At 40.7% G+C, this 18,530-nt stretch overlaps 2 protein-coding genes across 3 annotated transcripts in view; both read right to left on the bottom strand.

Annotated features, from left to right (window-relative positions):
- The window catches only part of LOC145442840 (glutathione synthetase-like), a 350,056-nt gene that overhangs the window by 322,451 nt on the left and 9,075 nt on the right, over nucleotides 1-18,530 (bottom strand). The window lies entirely within an intron of this gene.
- On the bottom strand, nucleotides 1,567-11,248 carry LOC145442849 (uncharacterized). Its single transcript, XM_080320878.1, has 9 exons — nucleotides 11,121-11,248; nucleotides 8,186-8,241; nucleotides 7,681-7,835; nucleotides 6,026-6,122; nucleotides 5,873-5,973; nucleotides 5,477-5,557; nucleotides 5,275-5,417; nucleotides 2,818-3,169; nucleotides 1,567-2,735 (listed from the first exon to the last, which is right to left on the bottom strand). The coding sequence occupies exons 1-9, from the start codon at nucleotides 11,161-11,163 to the stop codon at nucleotides 2,480-2,482; spliced, it is 1,284 nt and encodes a 427-aa protein (XP_080177004.1). The 5' UTR covers nucleotides 11,164-11,248; the 3' UTR covers nucleotides 1,567-2,479.

The following is an 18,530-nucleotide window of genomic DNA, read 5'->3' as shown; positions in this document are numbered from 1 at the left end:
AATTGTAAAATATTATCAACTGGCGTGCCATCCATTTTTAATTTTGTGATATTTAACGTTTCAGGCTAGGAATCACACCAACCACCTATCTGCAGCTGGCAACGGCATCGGTCACGTCAGTATAGGTAATGGTTATAAATTTTGGTCGCTATAACCGCACTATAGACCTACCGCTTAATGACTGCAGTGTGCGCACCATTCAAATTTAGTCGCCTGATGATCGATCTTCTGTGAGTGCCTTGATCCTTTTCAAGTATACTGTGCTCGGTACCATGGCCAATAAGTGACAGGCTCATCAAAGATTTTATGATGAGATGGCCTGATGATAAAAATGTGCCAATCCCTGCAAATCATTATGAGACCTCACTTGGTTGTTTCGATATCCTACTATCTGTTCATTACATCGCATCGCAGTTCGAGCGCGTGCGAAAATATTAAAAACACCTACTATGCCACATTCAGAAATTTGGATTCCATTATCAATGTTTTATGTCGATCTTGTTTACCAAATTTTCTCACGGCACCCCGAGCAGTCCAATCGGCACAGCGATCGCGAACCACTCACAACGCATGGAATCGCATGTTGCCGAACGTGTGTTTCACATCGATAAAATATTCGCGATCCCACATGCTGCACGGCGCACATGCACACTCCTAGACTAAAGCATTCAAACAGCTTTACACAATAGGTTGCCGTATAAATATTTTTGTGGGTTTTTCCCAAAAAAAGAAATCAGGTCACTGTAAATCGCGCTGAGCGCGTAAAAAATGTATAGGATAACTGAAACCTGCCCCAAAGACTTTGTATTATGTTGATTTATCAAATACTTTAGGCTTTTTCTATTTTGATAACTTATGTGACATGTTTTGCAACAAACATGGTTACAATATGTCTTGCTCGTCAAATCATTTGGCGTGCCACGAAAAATCATCTCGCTTGCCACAAATGGCACGCTTGCCGGGGTTTGCCGACCCCTGAACGTACGCAGACCCTGGCATACTCGACTTTGATAACGTAGTTACTACGGACTACTGTAATTATTTAGTCGCATCAGCCTTGAAAGTTGGTGCAGTGTTAGATTCCTTCTTCATCAAGATATATATTTTCTTCTGTTACGCGACTTGAGCTTGGTTAAAATTCAAGCATACCCGGCCAGCAGCTGAATAAACAACTAATGGCGCTTGCCCCACGCCCTTCAAACCGCTGGCACTTCATGGGACAAACAGTTTTTTACGAGTCGCAGGCGTTCAGCAAGACAATAATTTAATTAAGTAGGCTTGGGCTGCCATAAAATGCACTTATTAGGTGTGGTATTCTACAATATGTGCCCTAATTGAATATTCTCGGAAAGGCTACTTCGATGTTGTAAAAGCCGCTTCGATTAAAATCCTGGTTTCTTAGATTCCAAAGGCTTATTATACATGGCATATGACAGACCTTATAAGAGAATATTTTATTTCCCCGTAAATGTGCGCCTATCAGTACAATTTGCACATATGCTTGATAGACAGACCATAATAGCATCAGCTGACAGCTACACGCATTCACCAGTTATAACTCTGAAGTCGGATAACACATCTTCTAATCGATGCAAGGTTCGGTATCAGTCAAATTATAACATTGGTGTATGGATAGTACGACGCAACTATGACATTTAAAATCAGAATATATAACTTGGAATATTGCCGTTGTTGTTGGAGGTTTCAGCACAAATTTAAATCATTTCGAGTTCCAGAAATATCAGTTCTATCAGGTGGCTTCGCGCCCCTTCAAATGCTTTCACGTCCCCCAGTTTGAGAACCACTGGCCTATACGATGTAAGTCCTGGATAGTCTGTTTTTACAAGGTAACGTTGATGTTTGACGCTTGAAGAAGCGATTTACACATAAACTGAAAGAACGAGCAACATGTACTGCTGATCTGTGGAATGGACGGACTCAAAACCTCAACACAATTGGACTTATTTGACGTCCAGGCAGTGCGGAGCATTCCTTCAGGTGTTGGTGCGCACCGCCGAGAGTCTATTCATTGATTTGTTTTCCTTTCAAAATCACCAAAAGATTGCGATATAATGAAAAGAAAGACGGGTGCGAAAGGACTTGAAAGAATAGCCATTCAATCTGATATCCACCTGGGCCCCGGGCAGTGGTCAGCAGCTGTACATTCGTCTAATGAGAGATAGATAGAGAGAGAGAGCACGCATTTATGACTGATTTTCCACGAAGCCCACTTACTCACTGGTAAGCGAGCTGACCCCCTTCTTCGCGAGCTCTGGTTTTTGTCACAATGGCAAAGGTTGGTTTTTGCGATAACTAAGATGTATGATTGCCAAACGAGTTCAATTTGACTTGTTGATTAGTTCATTTAAACTCTTCATATATTTAAAAATATTGGTCATATGGCCTCGTTGTTATAAGCACAATTTGTAAATCAGAGCGTAAGTAATCCCTTGATTATATTCTAGTCTGTGAAATATCGTTACAAGAAGATGTTGAGAACTGTAAAAATCGCTGACAAAGCCACAAGTTGAGATGTCGCCATTGTCGCGTCATTTTCGACTCTTGTTTCTGTTTCTTTGTCCAATATTTCATGTTTCGGAGTTTCCGTCGTCATAGTCGCGTTTTCAAAGAAACAATCTCGTTCATCCTCCCCTTGCGGGCAATCGTTTGTGTCGTCACAGCGCTTCTGCCGTTTGACGCAGCCGCCAGATTCACAGAAAAACAATTTTCCGAGCCTGGAAAATGATAAGTTTTGAATTTTTACTTGGAAAAATTTACTTCTTGATTTTTTTGGTCATCCCAAACGAATTCACTCACGTGATGCATTGAACTTCGTCCGTGCAATCTCCGCAGTCGTCTATTCCGTCACAGACCGACTCCAAACCGATTGTCTGGCCTCCCGCGCACATGAACTCGGCGGTGGATTGTGACGTCTCGCGTTCTGACGTCGGCATTGTGGCGGCCGTTGTTTCGTCACTTCCCGATGCAATCGTCGCCATTGTCGTTTCCTCGTATTGAATTGTTTCGTCACTTCCTGATCCGAGCGCCGCCATTGTCGTTTCCTCATATTGGATTGTTTCGTCACTTCCCGATCCTAGCGCCGCCATTGTCGTTTCCACATATTGGATTGTTTCGTCACTTCTATCGCCACAGTCGTCGACACCGTTGTCTTCATGAATAGAAAAGTGAATAAACAAATAAGTAACAATAAGTGACAATAAACAATAACGAACAAGTATCAATAAGTGAGTAAACAATAGCGATCAAGTAATGGGTTACCATATACTAGGGCTGCCATACGTCCGGAATTTCACTGTTAAAATTGCGTCAGGGAGGAATTTCTAAAATATGCCAAAATGTCCGGAATTATGAAGTAAGCTCATAATTTTTCCTAAATCAACATAATATTATTTTTGGGCAGATTTATGCTACATAAAATCTTTCTTCGCGCTGCGCGCGATTTAGTATCACATATATTGGTTTTAATATGGGACGACCACCTTCGCAAAAACTGCGACCGGAACAAAAGAAAATGATATTCATTTACAGAAATAAGTCTAATTCTAATCGCAATTACAAGATATCGGTATATTCATAGAGTCGGTTTAGGCCGTTTGGATGCTTTATTGGAATATAGTGGTTCTAAACCTGTGGGTAGTTTGCCTGTATTATGGGGTTCGCGAAGATGTTGAATCAGCTTCAATAATAGGCCGTGAGTAAGTCTGGGCAAATGTGTCGACCTTTAACTAGTAATCAGCTTATCCAATTTTGAGCTGGCCACTGAAGATTTTCAAATTGGAAAGGGAGTGGCGACCATAAAAGGTTGGAAACCACCGGATGTACGGTATTTATATAGCTCATGGGTGCAGTGCGCACCGGCTGATAAATAATCTGGTATGACATGAACGATTTACAATTACCGGCCTTGTATTTTCGAAGTCATCATCATCCACCAGCTCTACCGCTAACTCCGATCATGTGGGCGGATAGAGGATCAAATTATATAGTAATATACGGAAGAACCAATATTATTGACATAATTCATTCAAATCATTCAACGACCAGATGCATATAGTAACCCTCCAGAAGTTTCATCGATTACCCTACGGCGGGCCCAAGATCAGTGTTTATTCGGGCATGAGGGGGCTGAAAAAATGTGACTTCGGCCCAGGTCACAACTTACAACACACAATCACATACTCCTGAGCCGGATCGTGACCACCTCCAGTCGATAGACAAAGCTTTGCTGGTTTGATGTCATATTGATCGATGTGCTCATGCCTCATTTCGAAATCTGCTAGTGGACGCTAAAAGCGTCCGGAATTTGGGTTACAAAAATATGGTAACCCTACCATATACCCTCTATTAAGAGGATTTGTCCTCTCGAGGACGCCCAAATGTCCTCTTTTCTGGGAATTAGTCCTCTTTTTTATAGAAAAATATGTTAAAAAACGGCTTGGTCGGGAGCAGTAACTGAAAATGACCGATTTTTGGTAAACACGGCTATTACAGTGATTGTTAGTCGCGGGTAATTCTGGAGTCGAGTCTGAAAAATGACCCTCATTAGTCAACCTAATGGTAGTAATCGAACTTTTTCAAATCACGCGTTTATATTCTCCGGTACCATAACTTTTGTCACTTGTAAAAAGTGTATTCTTCTTCGGTTTTCAAAATATGGTAATCCTACAATAAGCAAGTAAAGTGAACTTTTTCGCCCATGAGATACTCAGCAACATACCAACAACTAAACAACAATATAGGCCTACACAAACAAAAAATGCAGACAGCACGTACAGTTCTCGAAGGAAAAAAAAATGAACAATAAAACAAATAAAAGCAAACAACAAACAAACAGTTACATACGGAAAGACGCAGTAGCAACACAAACAAGTAAAAATAAGTAAATCAACAACAAAGAATAATAATTAGATAAGCAATGTACCAAACAAAGAGATCCAACAACAACAGCAAGCAACAAATAAATGACCAATCAAACAAACAAAACAGGAAACATACGAACAAATTAAATTTAACAAAAGAACCAGCAAACAATAAAAATAAGAAGAAACACAAACGCACAACAAAAGAACAGATACATGTTCACAACACATACAGTATGTGACAGACAAAACATAAACAAACAAGTTAAACAAGCAAACAGACAACAGAGCACAACAACAACAACGACAACTGTTACATATGCACAATATACACAGTTACCGAACGACAAAGCAACATAACTCCTACTAATAGGCAATCAAATTAACAAACAACCTCTTAGATTTCCGCTCAAACATCGTCCGTTGTCGCATCGAAAAGTTCCCGGACATTTGCATTCGTCGCTAGTGTCTTCGCAATCCGCTTTTCCGTCACATTTCAAATTCATTTCCACGACTCGGCCATCGTCACACACAAACCTAAACATAAGCACATAAATATGATATACCAGTGTGTGCCTATGTTTTCGCGCGCCTACTTGTCTAATTTGCAATCTGCCTCGTCAGAATTGTCGCCGCAATCGTCGATTCCGTCGCACGCCAGAAGATCAACCACGCATCTGACAATATTTTTATTGCACTTTACTGATTAGATTTCTTTCCTAATATTCTACTTCGACTATTCTACGTCCCTACTTCTAATTCAACTTGAGTAGCTTCCTTTATTGCTTGTACAATATGGGTATTGTCACAACGCAGACTAGAGGGGGCCAGTAACAGTACTTCTGTTTTCACTTCTGCTTCAAGTATAATTTACCTACTTGAACTCCTTATTACACAAGGTTATGTTTCTAAAATACTTCTTATTTAATAAAATATAAATATACATATATCTTGATATTTCTCAATCATTTTTTTGTGTGGAAGGAATTCACCTTCCATTGGCGCAGGAGAAAGTGTGCGGGCAATCGCATTCGTCCGTCTGGAACTTGTCGTCGCAATCGTCCAGCTGATCGCAGACTTGCTTCTCCGCGACCTGAACGAACCGAGAACCCAATTTTGGAAACGAACCGAACAGAACCACTCACTTTCTTCCCGTTTCGACACAGGAAGTTCGTGCAGTTCGCGGTTGTCGAACTTTCGTCTTCGCCCTGTCGGCAATCAGAAATTCCGTCGCAACGAAACCTGTTACGAATTGAATTTTACGGGAGATCAGCAATATTTGCCCCTACTTTTTGAGGTCAGAAACAAATTAGTTTTTCACACTTGCGTCATTTACTCACGGGGTCAGTTCTGAGCTACATCTATTCGAATAGTCTTAGAATACTTGGTTTTTCCTTACTTACTTATTTACTTACTAACTTAGGCCTACTTACGTAGGCTACTCACGTACCTTTGTAATCTACTTCCACTTTAGCTTGACAACATTCGACCAACCGAATTTCAGAGGTGGTCAGTTAGAAATGATTTCTACTTTTTGGTGTTACTATAGTAGGTTTTTCATACATGCAGCACTTACTCAAGAGGCTATGTTTTTGGACTAATTCCACTTTATTACCCGACAAACGTTTCAGGCAAAACTAGCCCTATAAAACAAAATTTAGTCATTACACCAGTGGTGTGCCGATTGGACTGCTCAGGAATGCCGCGATAAAATTTAGTAAACAAGGTCGACATACAACAATAATTAGGGAATCCAAGTTTTTGAATGTGGCATAATCGGTGGTTCTATTATTTTTACACGCGCTCAAAATACAATGCGATATAATGAACAGATAGTAGGATTTCGAAACGACCAAGTGCGGTATCTCAATCTAGCATCCTCCACAACCAAACGCCAGTGTTCGACCTTTAGCTCTCTTTTTGAGGCTTCTTCGCGCTTTCCCGTCGCTTATTTGGATTGGTACTAGGTAGGACAATCTCAGATAAACCTCCGACGCTACTTGCTACTGACAAGACTCAAACCGGGCCCCACCGTCAATGGTACGCTAATGGCTCACATATAGTAGCACCGGCTTTCCAGAAGATAGAAATCTGAATACAAGCTCCTTCTTTACGATTTCAAATGCATTGAGGGAAGTGCACCGGCGTGAGCTAGTCACAATCTAAAATCCCAGAAGGTAGCTACATTCTCAGTGCCAGGAACTCTTGACAGTGTCAAGAGTCAAAAAATCGACCTACGGCGTGAGAACATTTTTTCCACGGCTGTCGTTCTGTGAACAAACTCCAAGTTTCTATCAGACTATTTGACTCACTATATGTTTTCAAGCGCAAAATCAAAAACGTTTTATTCACACGAGCGTTCGACTTCAGTAGTGTTCATTCTTCGCTACAACTGTACTCCGTCTTTTATACATATCGTAAATACTTTTATATATTATTACCACTTGTGTACAGCGTCTTAGTGTAGACTAGTAATGATATATTGCTATATTCTGTGCTATATTTTTTATTATATATCAATATTAATTACAATGTAGCGTACTATTTTAGATGGTACACAAACTCCTTCTGCTTGCCTTCATATATTTTATATCACGATTCTTTTATGTTGATCTTCATACCCCTACTGCGACCGGTCAATATATATATATATTGATTAATGTGTAGTTCAATTAAGTATCTGAAGTTTTTGTTATTTTCATTGGTGCGATGACGAATATAACTTTCTCTCTCTTTCTCGCTCTACTCTAGTACCAGTTCCGACCAACTCTATCAAATTCCGCTGCGATCGAATACGCACCTTTCCGCTATCACTTCGCCGTCCGCACAAACGAAGGTTTCGCAATGAGCAGGTTCGTCCGACCGGTCATCGCAATCCGCGATCATGTCGCACACTTGCATTTCGTCTACGCATTTCGAGCCATCGCCGCATTTAAACTCGTACAGCTCGCATTCCTGGAGAGGGAAAGATAATTGCTACTTGTCATCGAATTGAATGGGCATTCAAATCAGACTTGCAAATACTACTGGATTTTCAAAATGCACAACTATAACCCTTGAAATAACTGTCTTTTCAATGATAAGCTCCCGACGACAGCATGTGGAGCTAGCAATGGCTGCATGAACATCACAAAACAGAACGCCGGTATCACGATTCACGCCAAACGACGACACGTGTTCTCTAGTTGTTCGACAACTAGAACTACTACTACATCTGCTCACTTTTCAAAAACTAGAACTATTGAACTACTCGAAAAACAGATTCACAGTTTGTACAAGTCTCACTCAAGTAGCTTGTTCCTCACCAATGATTCATCCTTCGCCGCGACGCGTTCTCGGCCGGCGATTAAGTTGAGGAAATCTGAAACAATAAGATTTCACAACGGATCAATTGGAGACACACGAAATCTATTAAGAGGAAACCGATTTACGCTCTATTAGAGGCAGCGTTTATTCCGAGTATATCGGCTTCAATTTTGTTGGAAAGGAAATCATTCAGAATAATGAAGTTGATCCTCAAATTACCATCTTGGACTCGATAATTCCTATCACAGCGGTTCGTAACCTTAATCAAGTTCGCGAATCCCTACGCTAATCTCCAAGCCTATTCGTAAAACCCAAAAGTTCGTGACAAAAACATTGCGCATCCAATGTATTACAAAGGAATACTAGTTTGTTTGTGGTATTCATGGTGTTTGTCAACTACTATGGTCATTTACACAAGGATCTAATATTCTTCAGTAGTTCTAGCACGGCGCACTTCTAGGTTTCTGTAAGACACCACGTACACGGATGAGATAGCGGTGAGGATGAGCCTGATAGATAAACCTTCAACACTTAGGTAGGAATTCTGGAGTCGACCTCGGTCGGACTCGAACCCGCAATCCATTGGTGTTGCAGCTATGGATTTTACACCACTACGATATATCTCGCCACTCGCAGAATACTGCTGCACAAAATGAAATGTCCATCAACAACTGTGTTGAAGAAAAACGCTAAAACCATGATTTTCAAGCAAAACAAAAACACACACTGAATATTCAATCGAAATCAGCGTGTCTTCTACTGTATGAGTTAAATAAGTGTCTCAGAGCATTCATTTAAACAGCTTTACAGCCATTGCTATGCTTGGGCATAAAATAAACTCGAAAGTCTGCAGATTCCCAGTCAATCAGATTAGAGCTCTTTGACTCACTGCATCAGCGTCAGGAAAGTGACGAGATAGGGTAGTGGTATAATCCACAGCTGTAACACCAACGGGTTGCGGGTTCGAGTCCGACCGAGGTCAACTCCTACCAGACTGTTGAAGGTTTATCTAGGGTCCTCCTCGCCAACTCATCCGTGTAATATTATTATTATTTTTATAGCACAACAACGACAGTGGCGCTTATCGCCTGTACAGGCCTTGTGCGCCACAACAATGCATTTTTATACAATTTAGTGTCTTTGCTTTTTGGTCTTGTGGACTTTCCATCCGTGTAGTAAACGGTGTCCTATAAAAGCCTAAAACTGGGCCGTGCTATTAGTCGGCAGCTACGGAATAACCATGAAGGAAATTGGACTTGTGTAAATGAACATAGAAGTCGACAGAACCATATGAATAGTAGGGATGGTGTGAACGTGAGGTTCACGTTCGCGTTCTGTGTGTGAACCTCGGAAATTTAGAGGTTCGCGTTCACAACAGAACCTTGGTATAGGTTCTGCACTGTGAACCTTTTTCATATATTACAATTTTCACTTCATTATAACATCTTTGGTTCATATTAATTGCATTTCAACTGCGGGCCACTCTATGCATGGCGCTGGCAGCACTAAAAATTAACACTATAAACGAGCATGCACCTTGACAATCTCAAAAGTTTTACTTGCTTTGTAACAAATGTTTGCTCGAAATATTCAGCTTTCCGTTTGTGAATATTTAGTGTCTCTCTGCTGTGAGTTTGACTTGCGATCACACAACATCACGAGCGAAATACGTAGTCAGCGAATGATGCCTATATTCAACCAATCAATGAGATTGATATCGTTTTCTGATGCAAAAAAGCTAGCAGGGGTACGGGGCAATCTTGACTTCATATCTTTACTGCATCACGAGAACCAAATCCTTGTGATTGAGGTGTTGTCTACTGCTGTAAAACTTGTTAATGGGGTAATATCGGTAGCAAGTATAGAAACCAGTTTTACACTCTGCTCAATATCAATGTAGCGATAGGCTACTCAGACGCCGAATACATTGTCCGGTCTGGCCTAGACCGTTAAGGCGTAAGCTTATATTCCCTGATATGTCCTCGACGAAATTGTTGGCAAAGCGACGGAAGATATTGATTTTATAGGAGTATTATATCCTTTGATTGCCTCAGTTGAAACATTTAGTGACGTTTAAAACGCCAACATGTACTTCTGCATTGTGACATGATGTGGCCCGAGTCGTCGCGAGGTATCGTGTACGTTAAAGGGGCACTGCGCTCTAAAAATGATGTGGTCTCAAATTGAAGGTAAAAACGAACAAAAATTTTTAGCCGCAGCCATTTCCTTCAGAACGCCACCGTAATGGAGCTGCAATTTATTTAAATTTCTACAAGAATAGCTGCCGCGGCTGCTTAACCCGTTACATGGCACGATATCTTCACCGTCGCACTTGCTCGACGCGATATGGCAGTCACGCAGAGAACGAAACTTAGACATATTTCCTTCATAACATCGGCTGACAACTATCTAAAATTCGTTCTCTGCGTGACTGCCTAATCGCGTCGAGCAAGTGCGACGGTGAAGATATCGTGCCATCTAACGGGTTAAGCAGCCGCGGCAGCTGGTCTTGTAGAAATTTAAATAAATTGCAGCTCCATTACGGTGGCGTTCTGAAGGAAATGGCCGCGGCCAAAAATTTTTGTTCGTTTTTACCTTCAATTTGAGACCACATCATTTTTAGAGCGCAGTGCCCCTTTAATATAGGCTATCACTTCATTGAAAGATAGGGTTGGAATTAGCAATATGACGTCACGTGACGTCATGAGGTTCACGCTCGTGTTCACACAGAACCTTTCAAAAAGGTTCGCGTTCACACGAACCTGAACCTTTCAGAGGTTCACACCATCCCTAATGAATAGCACAAACAACAAAAACAGCGTCCGGAAATCGCCGCTATTTCATTCAAATTGTGTTATCAACTCGACATTATCTGCGAACCGATATAATCGACCGGGCTCAAATCAATACACGTAAAACAGTTTAAATCCTCACTTAGGAAGATAATGATCCGTGGTGTAAGATCCGTGTATCGCATGTCCACGGTCAATTTAGGTAACAACAGCGATTAGATAATCCCCTGCTGCAATAAACCAAAGTTAGCGAAAAGCAGAATTTTTTAAATATTTTTATATAGTAGATGATCTCTTAGGGGCAAGGAGGGTATTATATCAACACTTAGTAGAATCATCTCTGACTATTCCCCACAAATCAATAGAATTAATACTTGATTCAGATCCTTGTACCCATCCCTAGAAAATATAATATACCACATCAACCTCAACTCTATTCACGATATTGCAACACTGAAATGAGTTAACTGATGACTAGACAAGGTAGTCATCAGAGATGAGTGGATTTGAAATTTTTATGTCCTAATCCAATCCAAATCCGAAGCTACAAATCCTAATCTTAGTCCTAATCCAGACATTCTGTATATTCCAATCCTAATCCTAATTTGATGTAAACTAGAATTGCTATTATTAGACAGCCTACATCTTATGCCTATAATTCTGTAAAAATAAATAAAACGCATAATGAGTGTCAAAGTACATGAAGTAACTTTAGTAGGACGAAAAACGTTGTTGCCATTCGCCACAGGACATCAATATCACCAAAAATCAATGAATCCAATCCTAATCCTGATCCATTCAAAGAGAAATCTGAAATCCCAATCCAATCCTAATCCGACAAAATTTCACAAATCTTGTTTTATCAAATCCTAATCGTAACCCATGCTCATCTCTAGTAGTCATAGTCTCACAAACGCTGTCATAGAGAAATGATAATCTGGTTTTGAAGTTTCTTAATGACGTATTATGTAAATCAACATTGTTTTTTTCACGGAACCGCAAAACTTGTTCGTGGGCCCCAGTGACACAGAGCCAAATTAAATCTGGATTTTATTTCCAGTACAATACATCGAATATTTCAGCTTTCGATAGCTACCAAAATTCACACCAATATCATCCCAAGCACAAAGTACTCATTGACGGATTTTCGTACAAAACTCAATGCGCAAGCAAGCGGTATCAAATCGTGTGTGACGTATCAATGACGGCGTCTCGTGTTCCACTTTGAATTGCCGGAAACGCGGGAAGGCGTAAATTGAAATTTCTTTTCAATAGCGAAGCTCCTAACTGGCTTATTAGGACACTGGTTTTGATTTTAGACAGCTTTTACTACACTGACTTCAGTTTGTTAGGGACGACTAGCTCTTCACTTTACATAACTTGCTGCTGAAAATCTTTGGCGCGTCGACCCAATGTACGTTTTGAAACTGGTAATACCTCAGTACTCCACGCTCATTTCTTTTTCTAGTTCCACCCGAAGTAAAATGTTGACACTAGGGATGGTGTGACCTCTGGAAGGTTCAGGTCCGTGTGAACGCGAATTTTTGTGAAAGGTTCTGTGTGAACGCGAACGTGAACCTCATGATGCCACCGGACGTCATGTTGCTAATTCCAACCCTACATATCAGTATAGTGCAATGTTCTCTCTAAGCTGCGCGCGTGCGCAATTGCGCAGTGCTGAGACAGGCTCTGCGCACAGAAAATCTAAGTTGCGCACAAAAAATCCCAAGTGATGACTTTTTGCTTTAGTCGTAACGCACTGTTGTCCAAGGGTATGCGCAGTGAGTTGGTGAGTGTGTGCAGACTCGTCAAAAATTAGAGGGAACATTAGTGAAGGCAACATTAATATGCGTGTACAACACGATACCTAGCGACGACTCGGATCACATAATGCCACAATGCTGAAGTACGTATTGACGTTTTAAACGTCGCAAAATGTATCAATCGGGGCAATAAAATGATATAATAATCCCATGAAATCATTATCTTCTATGGGTTTGACAACAATTTCGACGAAGACCTACGAGGGAATATAAGCTTACGCCTTAACGGTCTAGGCCAGACCGGATAATGTTTTCGGCGTCCGAGTATTGTGACGTTGATATTGAGTAGAGTGTGAAACGGGGTTCTATATACTTGTCAACGATATTACCCCATTGACAAGTTATACAACAGTAGCCATCACCCCAATGACACAATAAACACATGAAGACATGAATCATGATTGGCCCCGTACACCTGCAAGATTATTTTACAACATATCAATGCGATTATATTATGTTCTTGATCTTGCTTGAACAATAACTCATACGTCGAGGTTGCAATATGAAATCGGTATATTACTAGCAGAACAACTTAAGACCGGCGACACGATCCAGAGTGCGGTTAAACGAAAGACGAGTGGACTGAAAAGCTACCAATTTGTCGTTCCAATCACAAATGTCAATAGTATTACATGATTGCGATTGGACCATCGGCGAGGAAATTGCATCCAAAGCAGACGTTTCCTTAGCGGTCATGGAGAAAGCATCGCTCCAATGGAGACCAAAAATGTTTTGCCCACGGTGTTCGTCGAGAACTACCAATTTTAAGCCAACTCGAACTTCGGATTTGATTTGATTTGTGGCCGTCACCGATTGAGTCGACCACTTGATTTGGTAGTATAACCGTTGCAGACGATTGGCTGAAAAGCGAGTGCATTTATAAGTTGATATTTCACCGATTAAATCAGGCGATCGGGTTAAAGATTTGTGCCCAGTCAATCCCACCATGGCGGAGGGTGCACCAGTGTCTCACTGTGTCGGCAATGGAATGACGTTGATGCTGGAGTTGATCCACAGCTGGTTTTCCACTCGTAGATATGGTTGATCGATGTCAAAGGAGAGGAGCGACACTGAGCAGAAATTGACGGATGTGACCTGTTGCGTGACACTAGGTTTGGTAGACATGCACACAGGTTTGATAGGATCTTTACGACCACATTTCTAGCATACCGCATCTCGATATCGACAGTCTTTTCTCTGGTAATCGATGAAACAGCGGCTTCAGGATTTCAGTCTGTTCGGCAAGTTGCTTTGGATGGATTTAGAAGATTTTCTTCCCTTCAGATAACTTCCAGTCATTTTGTTGACGATGGAAGAGCGTCTTTACCGCTACTCTCGCCTTGGATACCCCTATCAGTTTCCAGCAGATGTGGTCAAAGTAATCAAGAAAGCTACTTAAGTAGAAGTAGAAGTAGCGACGAAAAAATCTACTCAAGTACGAGTAGAAATACTTCTTCCATAAGCACCCTAAAACTACTTGAAGTAGAAGTAGAATTCACTGACTTTAAAAGTACTCAAGTAAGTAAGTAGTTGTGAAAACGATCCTAATTCGTTCACATGGATTGTAAAAAGGTGCAAATTAAGCTATGCGAAAGGTGACGAGCTTGATTAATATTGATGCATACCAGCAGGTATCCAATTTTCGATAGCATAAGCATTCGTCCACATCATGGCATGAAAATGATAGGAGTGATATGCAAATGCGATACTTATCCTCTGTTTTCTCGAACAGCACGTTTTAGAAAATAGCATGGTATGGCGCCATCCCTCATATTATAAGGTCCGTAGTTTAGTCGAAGAGCAATACGGAGAAGTTGTATAGAAGACGGTGTAAACACATTGCGCGATTAGTACACGTTAATAAAAATATGGTGGACCGTAAAAATGCCATATTGTGTAGCTTTATTTCCGGAAATTAAAGGCATTACTACACTTGCTTTTATACTTCAACATGTATGTTATCCAGACAAAAGAACTGATATTAATTATAACTCAAAGTATATGATACTGGGAATTGAAAATGAAACATAAATACTACTTCTAATAGCGGAACACGTTTTTCATGCCTTTAGTCCAGAAAGTTTCAAAGGTGGTATGCTAAAACGTGAAAAGCTGAAAAAAGTCAGAGTCCACTTTTCCAGGTTAGGACGCGCCATGGACATGCTAGATTACGATATGACAAGTAGGCTAGATGCTAGATTGTGAAACATCAGTTTCAAACGTTATGATGATTCATATATACTGTGATGAATTATTTGGGCGAAGGGCGACAATCTGGTGTGAACGCGGGAATATCTAGATATCTAGTTCTAGATATCCCAGTAGTGTGAACGGAACCACGCCAACCCGCTATCTAAATTATATTCATCGATACGTTCGTGAAATCATACTGGTAACTCCGTATCCACTGTACGCGAAGCGCGACGAAAATTCTGGGCTTTACTCAACTGCTATGAAAATTAAATGTTAATACTCCGTGAAAACAGCCCCGAAATTCCTCAGGCTATCTTCCTGATTGAAAGATTGAACTACTTCTACTTGACAAACTGAAAATAGCGAAAAGTAAGTAAGTAGATCACAAAATATTACGAAGTAGAAGTAGAAGTAGCGAAAATTAGATCTACTTGAGTAAGTACCAGAAGTAGAGGAGAACTACTTGAGTACTTCGAAAAAGTAGAAGTACTTCGTTACTGACCACCTCTGGTTTCCAGCGTTCTCAGGTGTGTTGCGGCTACTTGAGAACGTCGTCAAGGGATGGATTGGTTTGTGTTAGACCAGAGGTTCTTGACCTTTTTTCCTCCAGCGCCCCCTTTCAAAAATGGGCAATTATTTTCCTCCGCGCGGGCTAAATGAGAAGTCGAAATTACGTTGGCGGGTCGAGTGAAAAATTTAGCTATATTCTCCAGCGTATTTTAATTTTATTTCTAAATTGCATTGTTAGTAAATGCTGCTCATTGAATGTGTTGATATTAGGTATGAGAAATTGACGGATGATTAAAAAAATATTTATTTGCCGTCATAATTGGAGAAAATGTATAACATGATACATATTTACTCCTCTTTAAACCCCTATCCACGTTCTGCTATTAAGACTCTAAAACAGTGGTTCTCAAGCTTTTTATGCACGCCTTCCTTTATGATAGTGCAAAAGTTCGCGCCCCCCTTATAATGATATTACAGAATATTGAAAAGTGAAACCAGAATGCTAGCAATCGCAATACATAGTTCGATGGCATGGAAGGTTCCGGCTGTTTATAAGAGAATTCTGAAATAGAAAAGTAGGAGAATACACAGAGCCTAAATGATATGCTGGGTGTGAATCGCGCAGAGCGCGAAAATTTTTTCAGTTAAACTTCGGCTTCGCGCCACACTTCTGATGTTTTAACGCCCCAAGTTCGAGAACCACTGCACTGAAATGCATATGTTATAGTACAAAGCTCGTTTTCTTGGTCGCTACCTCCGAGCAGAGTGCAGCTTAAAAGACTTTATGTTGCGCGAAGCTTGCAATTTTTCTGAACTGCGCCCTCCCTTTTCCACGTGTTTCGTGTTTTGTCATAAGACTGACTTTAATTAATATCCCTAATCTCGGCGACATGCTCGGCAAAAACTAAAAGGAGAAATCCACCCCTGAATCCAGTATACAAATATTTTGTGCTCTAGTCTGAACCTAAACCTAAACCTTTTTCGTTTTTTTTTGTCATGCCCGTTAATAATTTATGGGTGATAGATATGATGAGTCATCTATAGTAATCGCGAGCACTGATTAACTGGATTTGCGAATTGCGGATTTGGAAACGTATCACGTATCAATTTGATTCACATGCCGTATAATGCGTAATGTGACATTGTCACAGTGACAATGGCAACAAGGAAGGTTTGAACTAAACTGTACGGAAATGGTGATTTCTTGTGACTTCAATTGCTACTCATACTTTGCCACATAGTCTTTATTCTCAATCTGGATTACGCATGCGAGGTGCGTAGGCAGTCCGATCGTGGCATATTATTAAACAGGCTTCAAAGTAAACGAATTTCCTGTTCATTTGATACAGCCTATGGTTTCAGTCATTCAAAAAGCAAGTTTTATGTTTTGAATTCCAAGCAACCTGTCGCGGGCCGCACAGAATAACTTCTCCGGCCGCATTTAACCGCGGGCCGCACTTTGCCCAGGTCTGGGTGAGAGGGAGGGCCGTAACAGCACTTCGTCATCCCCTCTAAAAACGATTGTCTTGGGCACCCATAGCGTGATATACCAAACTCATGACGGCTTCGCGTGTTTTCGCGAAGTTTATGTGGTCTGGTCGCTTTAGGAGCTAAAATTTTATATAATACATGAATGAAATAGGTTGTAATTGCATCACTATAAACTTTTTATCCTCTAATCAGATTTACCAGTAGCGCTGAGTGAGCTGTTGTATTGGAAAATGAAGGCCACATAATCAATAATTGAACATATTTGGGCGTGCCCGTTGGTACAATTAAATCGTTACATGTTATTATGTTACCTCTTGTCCGCTATATAGGCAAAAGAAATTGAAACGCAGAAACGTGTTAAACTAATGTTAGCAAGCACACGATTCAAAATTGGTATTTCGTCACTGGCAAATAATTTTCTGTGATGGATGTTATTTGTCCAGTGGGGTGCAGATTGCGACGACATGAAAATTCGGCACGAGCGATTTAATCACCTATGGACCATTAGAATGATACAAATCGAAGTTTACGCTCAACACAAGTGCAATCTTCGGCTAAGGTTTTCTCGCTGACGATCTTTTTGACGAACTTCTCGGAGTCCCATATTTACCGGAACTTCATATGTCTTCGCGCATCGCGGCGTGGTAATGGCCGACGCCGAAATGCCTACTTTTATTTTATATAATTATGCATATTCTTGCGTGGGGAAGTCGTCGTAACATAAGGTTTAATTTATGTCCATTCACCGAAATAATTTAGGGCACCCTTTAAGCTAACCGATTGGGGGTTTGGGTTGCAGCAGTTTCGGTTTTGGTAAGAGGTCAAAGTTCAATCGGTCTTTTTGAGACTTTGGTATTGGAAATATTTCGCGCTGTAATCGCGCTCGAGGACCATTCGACTATGATAAACCATATAATAATATGGTAATAATTGGAATATTCAGGATCAAATCACGGTTATTATAACAATAATCGGGTACGATTTCATACCAGGGTTGTAACCAAGTCACAACGCTGCGAGTCACAAGTCAATCTCACTTTTATATTTTTGACTCGAGTCAAGTCGAGTCATTTTTAATTTACCACCGAGTCAAGTACGAGTCCAAGTCATCAAGCAGAGGGTCGAGTGCGAGTCATGGTATTATGACTCGAGTCCGAGTCCAAGTCATTGTGTTGACTGCTCAGTTTCCAGTTAAAGTCTTGGTAAACCCACTTTTAAAAATCTGTTTGCTGATATCGGATGGTCCGCATTTATAACATACTATGATTTCCCTCACTTTCACCACTTTCTGGTCGCATTTTCAAGTACCAGGACCAATAGACGAAATCCCAATGGGGTGGTTACTTTACTGTTCTTCGAAATTACAATGAAATGTCGGTCTTGACCGTCTGAGTCTCGAGTCATATGAATTGGCTCGAGTCATGGGCAATGACCCGAGTCCAAGTAGAGTCAATACTCAGATTGACTCGAGTCGAGTCATTTCTTTATTTTGAGAGAATGACTCGAGTCAAGTTGAGTCATCAGAAAATCGTAAC

This window comes from Botryllus schlosseri, chromosome 7 (genome assembly GCF_051294905.1).
Source record: "Botryllus schlosseri isolate E-star chromosome 7, Bs_hap1, whole genome shotgun sequence".
NCBI lineage: Eukaryota > Metazoa > Chordata > Ascidiacea > Stolidobranchia > Styelidae > Botryllus > Botryllus schlosseri.
This window is presented reverse-complemented; position numbering and strand designations above follow the sequence as displayed.